Source organism: Mustelus asterias, unplaced genomic scaffold (assembly GCF_964213995.1).
Source record: "Mustelus asterias unplaced genomic scaffold, sMusAst1.hap1.1 HAP1_SCAFFOLD_312, whole genome shotgun sequence".
Classification (NCBI taxonomy): Eukaryota; Metazoa; Chordata; class Chondrichthyes; order Carcharhiniformes; family Triakidae; genus Mustelus; species Mustelus asterias.
In genome coordinates, this window is record NW_027590276.1 from 60632 (window position 1) to 74126 (window position 13495).

General features: G+C 46.0%; 1 protein-coding gene across 2 annotated transcripts in view; it reads right to left on the bottom strand.

Annotated features, from left to right (window-relative positions):
• Window positions 1–13495, bottom strand: part of mapk8ip1b (mitogen-activated protein kinase 8 interacting protein 1b) — a 186428-nt gene that overhangs the window by 21027 nt on the left and 151906 nt on the right. For both annotated transcript variants that reach the window (XM_078204367.1, XM_078204368.1), the window contains one exon: window positions 8585–8660. In XM_078204367.1, the coding sequence (XP_078060493.1) occupies window positions 8585–8660 (76 nt within the window). The remainder of the gene's footprint in view (window positions 1–8584; window positions 8661–13495) is intronic.

Genomic DNA, 13495 nt, shown 5'->3' on the forward strand with positions numbered 1-13495 from the left:
TGGCGAGATCACTATTTCCAAATTGCCCCGCTCATCGCCGCGACGTATTCGGGCTCACAGCCGTAATGGGCATTAACCTAAATTAAATAATATGATGCTTATGTAGACCGCTCAGCACATGATGCTCCTCACGTCATCATACCCTGCCGACGTGACGTCACATTGATGAGGTTCTTGAAGGGTTTTTTAAAATATGAACCTGTCTGGGGGATTCCTTCAGGATACAAAGTATAGCCCCCAGGGGAGAAGGCCAGGGTCAGGCAGCGCCCTGGCACTGATTGGCACTGTCAAACGCCAGTGATGACTGACAGCGGAGGAATTGGGTGAGATGCTGGCAATTGAGTGTGCGTGTGGAGCGGGGGTGGGGGGGTGGGGGGGAACCGTTCAGTGGGTGGGGGGAAGAAATGCCCATGATGATTGTCGGCAAGGGAGCTGGGTGAGATGCTGGCGATTGTGAGTGTGTGTGAGAGAGTGAGTGTGAGAGTGTGAGTGTGAGAGAGTGTGAGTGTGAGAGAGTGTGAGTGTGAGAGAGTGTGAGAGTGAGCGTGTGAGAGTGAGCGTGTGAGAGAGTGAGTGTGTGAGAGAGTGAGTGTGTGAGAGAGAGTGTGAGAGAGAGTGTGTGTGTGTGTGTGTGTATGTGTGTGTTTGTATGGGGGGGGGCGGCACTGCGATGATGATTGTGCGGGGGGGTGGGGGAAGAGTTATGGAAAATTCCGGCAATGAATTTCAGGATGGGGGGGGAGGGGGGGGCCGGTAGAATTGGGAAATGCCGATGATGCGTATGGGAAGGTGGGGAGGGGGATGGGGGGGAAGGATTGGGGAGAGCTGGCAATGAGGGTCAGGAGGTGGGGGCCTGATACCTACTGGTGGGGAGGTCAGGCAGTGGGGGTAGTTTAGTTTTATTTTAAAGTTAGCACTCTGATCACTGTGAAGCCTGTTGCTGGTTCTAAGAATGCCCGCCCCATCAGAGTGACGTCCTAAACCATGCCCACACATTTGTTTCTTTAAATTGGCTCAAAATCTGGAGAGAAAATTGGCCTGTGTGACTGGAGAGTTGCACATCCGTTTTCTGACAAGCCTGACACTTTGCCAAATTCTGGTAAGATCGCCCCAGGGTCTTGAACATAAAACCTATCTACTTTAAACAAAACATTATTGGTCCCAAATTGGATGAAACCAAAACCTTGGGGTTCGGGTCAATTGTCGTAACACATCACACAGAGAGTGGTGGGTGCCTGGGACACGCTGCTAGAGGAGGTGGTGGAAGCAGGCACATTAGCAATATTTATGAGGCATCTGGATGGGTGCATGAATCAGGAGGGAATAGAGGGATACGGACTGAATAAGGGCAGAAGGTTTCTTTTAAGTTTAGTTAGGGCACGATGAGACAAAAGCAAAATTCTGCGGATGCTGGAATCTGAAACAAAAGCTGAAAATGCTGGAAAATCTCAGCAGGTCTGACAGCACCTGGTGGTGAGAGAATAGAGCCAATGCTTCGATTCCAGATGACTTTGAGGCAGCCTGCGTGAGATGCTAAAATTAAATTTTGCACCCATAACTTTCTGACATTTATGACGCAGGGTGTTAAAATTACTCACTCAGTACGGTAATAATCCTGCAGTCTATGGGGTGGTATAATTAATCACTGTTTCAATTATTTAGAGCAAATCTACTGACAGTTCCAATTAATCATTACACATGTCATGCTTGATCCCAATTATACACAAGATTTTGAAATGACACCGTACGATATTAGTACACAAATGCTAATGTGTTCACCTGAAACTTCCCTTTTCCCTATTTTGAACCCAGAATGAACCCAATTCTCAAGTGGGTTAACTCCTGCACTAAAATAGCCGAGGAAGGGCATTGCGGGGGAGAGGAATAGGCAGAAACATTAACTTGCGTCACAGCACAGTTCCCAAGGTGAAGTGTCTGACTTATATTATGAATGCAGTCTGCTAAACCACAGCTCACTACATCATTTACAGTGTGAAAACATGTACCCTTTTAGGTTGAACAGAATGGAATTTACAGCGCACTAATAGGCTATTCAGTCCAAGGGTTTAATGCCAGTAGACTGGTGACCAAGGTCAGGGCACGCAAAGACAAGTAGCAAAATAGAAACCAGAGGGTAGAGATTAAAGGTGGCTCCGCAAGACTATTGGAAGGTTGGAACTGGTGGTCCATAGGAATTAGTGTTAAGACCATTGTTCTTTACCATTTACACAAAATGATTGAGATTTAGGAATCAGGAGTACATCTCCTCTTTCATTATCTATGTTTTTATACAAAGCTGCATTTGTCATGGTTCGTGCCTCTGAGTCAGAAGGTTGTGGGTCCAGGTCCCACTGGAGAGATGAGTCCTAATTGATGGTTAAATCAGGAAGCGTCATGCTCCCTATTTAAAGCAGGTGTGTCAGACTCCCTGCCTGCAATCAGCAGGGAGCAACATGAGAGCTGGCTGTGTACAGACGTATGGTGTAAATAAAGTAACTTGGTGACGGGACTTTCGCCTCCGTGGAGTTATTACAAGAACAAAAATCAGTGTCTGAGGTGCTGTCTTTAGGTTGAGATTTTGAATCAAGGCCTTTTTTGTCCAATAGCAGAGGAGTTTTCACTGGTACGCTCGCCAATATTTATCTGGTAACCAATATTGCAAAGAAAAACTCCCCCAGATTATCTGGTCATTATTAATTTGCAGTTGTAGATCTTACTGTTCACAGGGCGGCTATCACATTTCCTACATTACAACAGTGACTACACTTCAAAAACAAATTCATTGGCTTTAACATCCTGCGGTCAGGAAAGGTACTGCATAAATGCAAGTCTTTCTTGTGTCTATGCTTTTGCTTTAGCCTCCGTTTGCAATTTAAAAAAAAATTCATACAAGTGGTTTTATTATTGAGTAATTGGGTTGAATATTTTCCTCCTGAACTCCATCCGTCGCCTTCTTGATTTACTCTACTAGAGTGACAGAGATATACAGCACAGAAACAGGCCCTTCGGCCCAACTCGTCCTTGCCAACCAGGTTTCCTAAAGTGAACTAGTCCCGCTTGCCTGTGTTTGGCCCATATCCCTCTAAACCTTTCCTATCCATGTACCTGTCCAAATGTCTTCTTAAAGTTGTAATTGTGCCCGCCTCTACCACCTCCCCTGGCAGCTCATTCCATATACGCACCACCCTCTGTGTGAAAAAGTTGTTCCTCAGGTCCCTTTTAAATCTTTCCCCTCTCACCTTAAACCTATGCCCTCTAGTTTTGGACTCCCCCACCCTGGGGAAAAGACCTTTGCTATTCACCTTATCTATGCCTCTCATGATTTTATAAGCCTCTATCAGGTCACCCCTCAACCTCCTACGCTCCAGAGAAAAAAGTCCCAGTCTATCCTGCCCTCTCCTTATAATGTGGAGATGCCGGCATTGGACTGGGGTAAACAAGTAAGAAGTCTCACAACACCAGGTTAAAGTCCAACAGGTTTATTTGGTAGCACAAGCCACTAGCTTTCGGAGCACTGCCCCTTCATCAGGTGAGTGGGAGTTCTGTTCACAAACAGGGCATATAAAGACACAAACTCAATTTACAAAATAATGGTTGGAATGCGAGTCTTTACAGGCAATCAAGTCTTAAAGGTACAGACAATGAGAGTGGAGGAAGGGTCAAGCACAGGTTAAAGAGGTGTGTATTGTCTCCAGTCAGGACAGTTAGTGAGATTTTGCAAGCCCGGGCAAGTCGTGGGGGTTACAGATATCTGGGGGTTACAAAACTATCTGTTTGGGCACACTGAGGGAGAATTTAGCATAGCCAATGCACCTAACCAGCACATCTTTCGGACTGTGGGAGGAATCCGGAACACGCGGAGGATACCCACGCAGACTCGGGGAGAACGTGCAGACTCCGCACAGACAGTGACCCAAGCCAGGAATCGAACCTGAATCCCTGGCGCTGTGAGGCAGCGAGTGCTAACCACTGTGCCACCGTGCCGCCCAAAGAGCTCCATGAAGCGCCAATAGTGGTTACAATGGTGTCGGTTTAAATTTATTTTTGATTTATTAATTTGTGAGATGTGGGAGTTGCTGGCCAGGCCAGCATTTATTGCCCATTCCCAGCTGTTCTTCGTCAGTGGTGGTGAGTTGCCTTCTTGAACCACTGAAATCAAGACAGTGCAACAAAAGCACATTGGGAGAGCAGAATGTTTAAAAGCAGCATGAGGACCAGGAAGCAGTGACAGTGCAGGACAACAAAGACCAGTTCAGAGGTAGGGGAGCTTTCAAAAAGTAATGTATGTAAATTAAAACAAGACGAACAGCATGACCCGAAGATTTTCAAGTAAGTAAATAGGCTGAATAGCAAGATAATTCTATATCCTGTATGTGTGTTTAGTATTTTAGCATCTGATAAAGGTAATATTCATTTATTGTCATAAGTAGGCTTACATTAACACAGCAATGAAGTTACTGTTAAAATCTGCCAGTGGCTGCACTCTGGTGCCTGTTCGGGTACACTGAGGGAGAATTTAGCATGGCCAATGCACCTAACCAGCACGTCTTTCGGAATGTGGAAGGAAACTGGAGCACCTGGAGGAAACTCACGCAGACACGGGGAGGACGTGCAGACTCCGCACAGACAGTGACCCAAGCCGGGCAGGTCTCTAGCGCTGTGAGGCAGCAATGCTAACCACTGTGCCACCAATAAAGTTTAATAAATAAAGGAGATAATGGAATTGGGGAAAAGGTAAGGACACGTCAGTTTAAAGGAAGAATCTGACTGGTGAGTTTTTTTTAAACAGTTCAGGTCAAGGATAATTCTTTAATTTATTTCTGGTACACTTGAATAGTCTAATAAATGGAGGTATTTTAAAACACCAATTTTAAATTCCCGCCAAAGGTGAAAGTTATCTCTATTGTTACTCTCTCTCTACTTATTGCATTTTCTGACATTTCTGTGCAAAAGCAAAATACCACAGCCGTTGTAAACCTGAAATAAAAACAGAAACTGCTGGTAATATTCAATAGGTCAAGCAGTATTGGTGGAGAGAGAAATATTTCAGATAAACGCAAAATACTGGGGATGGTGGAATCTGAAACAAAAACAGAAAAATGATGGAAAATCTCAGCAGGTCTGACAGCATCTGTGGAGAGAGAGTCGAGCCCTCGGAGCTCTGACGAAGGGTCACCTAGACTAGAAACGCTGGCTCTACTCTCTCTCCACCAATGCTGTCAGACCTGCTGAGATTTTCCAGCATTTTTCTGTTTTTGTTGTGAGAGAAATATTTAACATTTTGTCAGAATATCATCAACTTTGAAACAATGCTCGGAATTTTCTGGCCAGTCACGCCCCGCTGCCGCTGCAAGTGAGGACGGAGAATTTGGCACTCAGCCAAATCTTCATTCACTGCAACGGGACCAGAGAATCCCGCCGGCATGAACGGCCAGAAAGTTCCACCCAGTCACTCTGTTTCTCTCTCCACAGGTGCTGCCTGATCTGCTGAGTATTTCCAACATTTACTGCTTTTTTAAAGACATGGTAACAAGTCTCACAACACCAGGTTAAAGTCCAACAGGTTTATTTGGAATCACGAGCTTTCAGAGCACTGCTCCTTTATCGGGTAAGTCCGAAAGCTTGAGATTCCATACAAACCTGTTGGACTTTAACCTGGTGTTGTGAGACTTCTTACTGTGCCCACCCACTGCAGTCCAACGCCGGCATCTCCAACTCATTTTTAAAGACAGGTAGTGGGGCGGCATGGTGGCGCAGTGGTTAGCACTGCTGCCTCACAGCTCCAGGGACCTGGGTTCAATTCCTAGCTTGGGTCACTGTCTGCGCAGAGTCTGCACATTCTCCCCATCTCTGTGTGGGTTTCCTCTGGGTGCTCCGGTTTCCTCCCACAGTCCGAAAGACATGCTGGTTCAGTGCATTGGCTATGCTAAATTCTCCTTCAGTACCCAAACAGTGTGGCTACTAGGGGATTTTCACAGTAACTTCATTTTGGTGTTAATGTAAGCCTATGACTAATAAATTAATAAATCTCAGTAGAATGTGTTTATCTCACAAAACCTCTTTATTTTAAAAATGCACAGAATCTCCCTGTTCAAAATATTTTTTAAAAACAGTACAAATTTCATCTGATAAAGATTTGGAGGTTTGCCCCCTCCAGCTTTTGTTTAAATAAGTTCAAAAATGTTTCAGCAGAAAGTAAAATTACAGCAAGTGTGCTGTCTAAGTTCAACCAGACAATTCATATTCAGATCAGAGAAAAATACAAGGCAAAATATCAAGGCTAGAATCCCAGGGGAATTCTCCTGATCACTCTTCATAACTTCAGCAGATGCGGAATCCTTGACAAGGCAATGTTAGCGGAGTTTCTCCAGGGCTCCTCTGGATTTTCCAGCATAATTACAGCGGACAATCAGAAAAGTACCCCAAGGAATTACAAAACCCCATAAAGTCCAGGTCTGTCGTTTGGGACCACCCAAATCATAGAATCCCTACAGTGCAGAAAGAGACCATTTGGCCCATTGAGTTTGCACTGACCACAATCCCACCCAGGCTCTATTCCCATAACTCCACATATTTGTAATGGATAAAGGTGACATGGAGGAGATAGGTTTAGATTTGATGCCTATGTGTAAAATGGGTGATAGAAAATCAACACTTCTTCTGTTAACTTTGAGCAGAGATCCCAACTTTCTTTCAATTGTTTTACACGATCATGAACAGTGTAAATCTACCCCAAATGTGTGATGAAAATATGACATGAAATCAAAATGTGCAGATAGGAAGTGTCTGCAAATGTAATATTTTTAATATATTTAGATAGATATAAATATACCCATTTTATCAACCCACTCAGAGTGAAGCAATTTCTCTTTAATTTTCGAAACATACAGTTAAATATAGAGAGGAACATGGATGCCATGTCTAATGGCAGAGAGACAAACATGGAACATAACCATTGCTGCAGTAGTGGGGCAGTTACCCCTGGTGGACTCTGGAAATCTGTAACCAGTTCCCAAAAGCTTCTCTAGGTGAGAAAGAACATGGATTTTCATGGAGGCTTTCACCACTTCAGGACATCTTAAAGAGATTTCCAGCCAATTAAGTAACACTAAAATGTTTCCGAATGGAGGAAACGTGGCCTGCCCACAAACAGCAATAAGATAGTGCCCGCTTGATTGACGCCTCTTCCACAGACATTAACTCCCTCCACCGACGCAGAGTAGCAGCACTGTGTACCATCTACAAGATGCACTGCACGAACTCATCAAGGCTCTTTAGGCAGCGTCTTCCAAACTAACACCACTACTACCTAAAAGAATGAGGGCAGCAGATACCTGGGAACACCACCACCTGGAGGTTCCCCTACAAGCCACTCACATAGAATCCCCACAGTGCAGAAGGAGGCCATTCGGCCCAGCGAGTCTGCACTGATCACAATCCCACCCAGGCCTTATCCCCATAACCCCATGCATTTGCCTTTGCTCATCCCCCTAACAATAAGGGGCAATTCAGCATGGCCAATCCACCTAACCTGTACATCTTTGGAGCGTGGGAGGAAACCGGAGCACCTGGAGGAAACCCATGCAGACACGGGGAGAACATGCAAACTCTGCACAGTGACCCAAACTGGGAATCGAACCCGGGTCCCTGGCGCTGTGAGGCAGCAGTGCTAAACATTGTGCCACTGAGATGCCCACCAGCGTGACTTGAAAATATATTGCCGTTCCTACACTTTTACTGGGTCAAAATCCCAGAATTCCTTCCCTAACGGCATTGTTCCCTCCCTAACAGCAGTGTGGGTGTACCTACATCTCAGGAAATGCAGCGGTTCACAACCATCTTTTCAAGAGCAATTAGAGATGGGCAATAAATGTTGGCTCATCCAGAGATGCCCACAGCCTATAGAAAATGATTTTTTAAAAAATCTGTTTTTGTGACACTGGCTGGGGGACAAATACTGGCCACAACTCGGGAGAACTCTCTTGCACTTCTTCAAAATCAGAAGCAACTGGCAGTGTTTTAATGTCGTGAGGAACATCATTAGGGGCAGCACGGTGGCACAATGGTTGGCACTGCTGCCTCACAGCGCCAGGGACCCGGGTTCGATTCCCGGCTTGGGTGACTGTCTGTGTGGAGTTTGCACATTCCTCCCGTGTCTGCATCCGTTTCCTCCAGGTGCTCTGGTTTCTTCCCATTGTCCAAAGATGTGTGGGTTAGGTAGACTGGCAATGCTAAATTGCCCCTAGTTTCGAGGGGATTAGCAGGGTAAATATGTGGGGTTACAGGGATAGGATGGGACTGTTGTCGGTGTAGGCTCAATGGGCCTAATGGCCTTCTGTATTGTCGGGATTCTATGATCATAGATAGTGTCAGGCCCCGAGTTTCAGATCCATAATTCGTTGTCAAGATATGGAGTTAACTTGATGGTGTTCTCAAAACAAAAAGCAAGGAAAGCGATAGCAACTTACACTAAAGGTAGAGCAATTGGATTGGAGCCTGTAGCACTCATTAAACACCAGCACACCTACAGGCACAGTGGGCCAAATGGCCTCCTTCTGTATTTGTGAAGTGAACTGGTTCTTACCTGAATACTGCTCTGTGTGTTTGATCCCTTTCTTCTCCGTTTATTGTACATGAAAATAATCCGAAGGATTCTGCACCTAGGTGACAGAAACAAACATTTGCATTGCATGAGCAATAAGATCCCCGTAAACTTAAGAAGTGAAAAGCAGATTCTGTGTCAACACATTTCAGATAAATATACCCGGGGCCCACTTCTCTGAAAGCTAATATTCTGCTTGGCTACTTTCTGTACACATCCTGAAAGGAAGGCAATGGCCTAGTGCTATTAATCCAGAAACTCAGCTGATGTTCTGGGGACCCGGGTTCGAATCCCTCCACGGCAGATGGTGAAATTTGAATTCAATAAAGAATATCTGGGATTTAGAATCTACTGATGACCATGAAATCATTGTCGATTGTCAGAAAAACCCATCAGCTTCACTAATGTCCTTTAGGGAAGGAAATGCGCTGTGCTTAGCTGGTCTGGCCTGCATGTAACTCCAGAGCCACAGCAATGTGGTTGGCTCTCAACTGCCCCCGGGCGGCTAGGTATGGGCAATAAATGCTGACCAACCAGTGACGCCCATTTCCCATGAATAAAAAAAAGCAGATTCAATAGTAACTTTCAGAAGGGAATTGGATAAATACTTGAAGGGAAATTACATTACAGCGTTATCGAGAAAGAGAGGGTCGTGGGAGAATGGGAGTAAATGAACAGTTTGTTCACAGAGATGCCACAGGTATGATGGGCCAAATGGCTGGAAGATTTCATTTTACTATATGCTGCCAAAAAGTGTGATAGGTGACATGTGTTCAGTCACGACATGGCATGCAATGTTAAGTATTTTGTGTAGAATGCTTTCTCTGATTTTAGCAGAGCATTAACACCTGTGTTAAAATAGCAGGAAGAGGATTATTATTGGAGGAACACACGTGGTGAAATCTTCCAGTCCTGCCAGGAGTGGGAAGCTCGATGGGCAGAGGAACTTAAAATGTTGTGAGGCCAAAACTCTGTTCTCGACTGTGGGATGAACTTCATCAATTATGTTCTTGAGCCTTTAAAGGGGTTTTGAGCTTCCTAAAGGACAATGTCGTGAAGCCCATTTGCATGCATGCGCACTAAGATCCCCGACCATGAGAAAATAGAGGGTTCAGTTTTACGTGTGCATCTGGCGAGGCAGACTTCTTTCATGATTAATGGTAAGTTGCCGCTGCGTTGTCCTCTTTGGAGAGTGTCAATAAATGCCAGACTACGCGTAAGGCCAGATGGTCGTAGTGCAAGTTAGGTGGAGGATGGGAAAGGTTAGTGGGGAAGTGTGGAGCAGTGGCTGGGGTAAGGTGGAAGAGATTCCTGGGGTGTCCTTTAAATATGGCGCCTGGACCTTCAACCAGGAAGTAATGACGGAGATGGCAAATTCCTGCCCACCCCACTTTAAGAGTCCACAAGCTCCTTGCAGATCCATATTTAATGAGTTGAAGAGCGCAAGATCACGCATGGTTAGCTGTTCCCCTCCTCCCCTCCCTTACACCTCTACACCTGCCATCAAACTTAGACTACAGAATGGAAGATTCCAGCTGTAGAGTCTTTGGCTGGAATTTTCTGGCTGTTCACACCGGCGGGATCGTCTGGTCCCGCTGATGGCGCACCCATCCTCCGCCGTGGGTTTCCCATTGACAGAGGCAGAACCAGAAGATCCCACTGCCGGCAACAACGCACCACCTCCTGTCGCAAGAAACACTCTACGGGGAGGCAAAATAACCTCCCCTTTTTGTCTGCTAATATCACCAATAATCTGTCAATTACAAGGTCCAGAAGTTATTAATACTACCTCTTGATATACACTCTGTTCTACGAATCCTGATCCTTTCCTCTGCATTATTAGGTTCTGATAGTAATTTGCTCTCACTTTGTGATATTTTGGTAAACAGTTCTGTTTGATGAGAGAATCAAGCAGATTTTGCAATCCTCCCCACCCGCTGTTTTCCTTTCTGCACTACAGCCAGACAATATTGTGTGCAGCTTTGGTCTCCTTTTCTGAGGAAGGATGTTCTTGCTCTCGAAGGAGTGCAGCAAAAGTTTACCAGGCTGATTCCAGGGATGGTGGGACTGATGTATGAGGAGGGATTGACTATCTTAGGATAGTTTTCGCTGGAGTTCAGACAAATGACGGGGGAATCTCATAGAGACTTATAAATTTCTAACAGGACTAGACAGGGTAGATGCAAGGAGGATGTTCCTGATGGTGGGGGAGTCCAGAACCGGGGATCACAGTCTGAGGATTATGGGTAGACCATTTAGGACGGAGGTGAGGAGACATTTCTTCACCCAAAGAGTGGTGAGCCTGTGGAATTCATTACCACAGGACGTAGTTGATGCCAAAACATTGAATATATTCACGAGGTGGCTGGATATAGCACTTGGGGTGAATGGGATCAAAGATTATGGGGAGAAAGCAGGATTAGGCTATTGAGTTGGACAATCAGCCATGATCGTAATGAATGGTGGAGCAGGCTCGAAGGGTCGAATGGCCTCCTGCTGCTCCAATCTTCTATGTTTCTATGATACACCAACATGAGCAGATTCTCAATCTCTGACTGGTGGACACAGTCACTAACTGGAGAAAGTGGGAAAAGGCACAAATCTTGTGCGTTTGTGATAACACTTTGTAACACTGCAGAGAGATTTTCGCACACGAAACGCTCGCATGGGCCACCTTCAGACTTCACACATCGTGAAGCAAACAGAAGCAAGTTGTATGAGCTGATAAATTCTCAACTATTTTGCACGTGGTATGAATGTAACTTGGGAAGGATTTGGGGTGGGCCGTGTTTAGAGTGAGTTCCACCCCTTCACCAGCCCACCCTGAGCACTCTGGGAAATTCTGATGGGCGTGGGGAGAGAAAGGAGGGGAATTAAAGTGCCCACAATATTTGTCAAGAAGGTTTGGGAAGCCAGACAGAAGTGAAGTTGTCAACCATAGAGGTTTCAACACATGGGCCAAAATTAGCATCCCCGCTGACTCCAGCAGGCTTGATGCTGCTGTTTCACGCTCTAACGAGCATTGATGGACAGAAGGCGGGGCTTCTGCCCATCACCTGGAGGAGGTCCATCCTTGGAGAGTTGCCAGCCAATCAGATTGGCCAGTGGGGGGTGGTGGTGGGAGCGGGAATGTGTGCGTGTGTGTGTGTGAGTATGTGTGCGTGTGGGGCTGGGGGCTGGGTAGGGAAGGCCTGGGGGAATCCAAGGAGGGAGAGTGGGCTCTCCGGGGAGGGGGGTAGGTTTGGGGAGGGGCTAGGCAGAGGTGGTGTCGGTGTCAAGGGAGTTCCAGAGATCACTGGGCCCAATGGGAGGGTCACACCAGTCCAAAGGGGGCTTCTAGAGGTGTCCCATGCACTTCAACCCTCCCCCCTCTCTCTGCGACATTCCCACCTGAGAACTTGGCTTTAGACCCTGTGGGGGCAGAGGAAGGCCATTCGAGTCAGCTCTGCCATTCAGAGACTGATTTGATATGATAATCCTCGACTCCACTTTCCTGCCTCATCACCATAACTTTTCCTCCCATTATCTATTATCTACCCGCCAGCGTAAAAACTGAGGCTGGGTGGGAAAAGATCCTTAAGGAGCATGTTGTCCTGTTACTCTTTCATGGGATGCAAGTGCCGCTAACAAGGCAAACATTTGTGAACAAACCCAATTGTTCTTTGTGAAAGTGGTGGTGAGCCACCTTTTTGAACTGCTGCATTCCATGTGATGTAGGTACATTCACAATGCGCTAGGGAGGGGAGTTCCAGGTTTTTGACCCAACGACAGTGAAGGAACGGGGATATAGTTCCAAGTCAGGATGGCTTATGGCTTTGGGGGGAACTTGCAGGTGGTACTGTTCCCCTGAATCTGCTAGCCTTGTCCTTCTAGATGTTAGAGGTCATGGATTTGGAAGGTGCTTTTGAAGCCTTGGTGAGTTGCAGCAGCGCATTTTGTAGATGATACATACTGCTGGCACTGTGCATCAGTAGTGAAGGAACTGAATGTTTAAGGTGGTAGATAGAGTGCTAATCAAGAGGGCCGCTTTGTCCTGAATGGTGTTGAGCTTCATGAGTGTTATTGGAGCTTCATTCATCCCAGCAAGAGTATTCCATCACAACCCTAACTTTTCCCTTGTAGTTGGTTGACAGGTTTGGAGAATCAGGAGGTGAGTTATTTGCCATTGAATTCTCAGCCTCTAACCTGCTCTTGTAGCCTTGGAGCACCCAAACTGAGTGTCAGCGAGCAGGTTATTGCTGAGTAAGTGCCTATTTTTAGCACTGTTGACGGCACCTTCTATCCGTTGGCTAATTATTGAGAATAGACTGATGGGGTGGGAATTTATTGGATTGGTTTTGTCCCTTTTTTTGGAGACAGGACGTATCTGGGCAATTCCTCGTGTTGTTGGATAAATGCCAGTGTTGTAGCTGTACTGGAACAGCTAGGTGAGGGAATGGCTAGTCTGAAGCACAGGTCCTCAGCACAACAGGCCAGATATTGTCCGAGCCCTGAGCCTTTTCAGTATCCAATGCAGTTTCTTGATATCACATGGTGTGAATCAAATTGGCTGAAGACTGACATCTGTGATGCCGTGGACCTCAGGAGTAGGCCGAGATAAATCATCCACTCCACATTTCTGGCTGGAAATGCTTCAGCTTTGTCTTTTGCACTGATGTGATGGGTTCCCATCTCATTGAGAGTGAGGTGTTTGTGGAACTTGCTCCACTTATTAGTTGTCTAATTGTCAACCACCATTCACAACTGGATGTGACAGGTCTGCAGAATTTTGATCTAATTTCTTCACTGTGGGATTGTTAACTCTGTCTGTATCACACTGCTCCCATTGAAGTCCTGTGTTATAACCTCATCAGGATAGCATCTCCTGCCTGGTGCAGCTCCTGGCATGCTCTC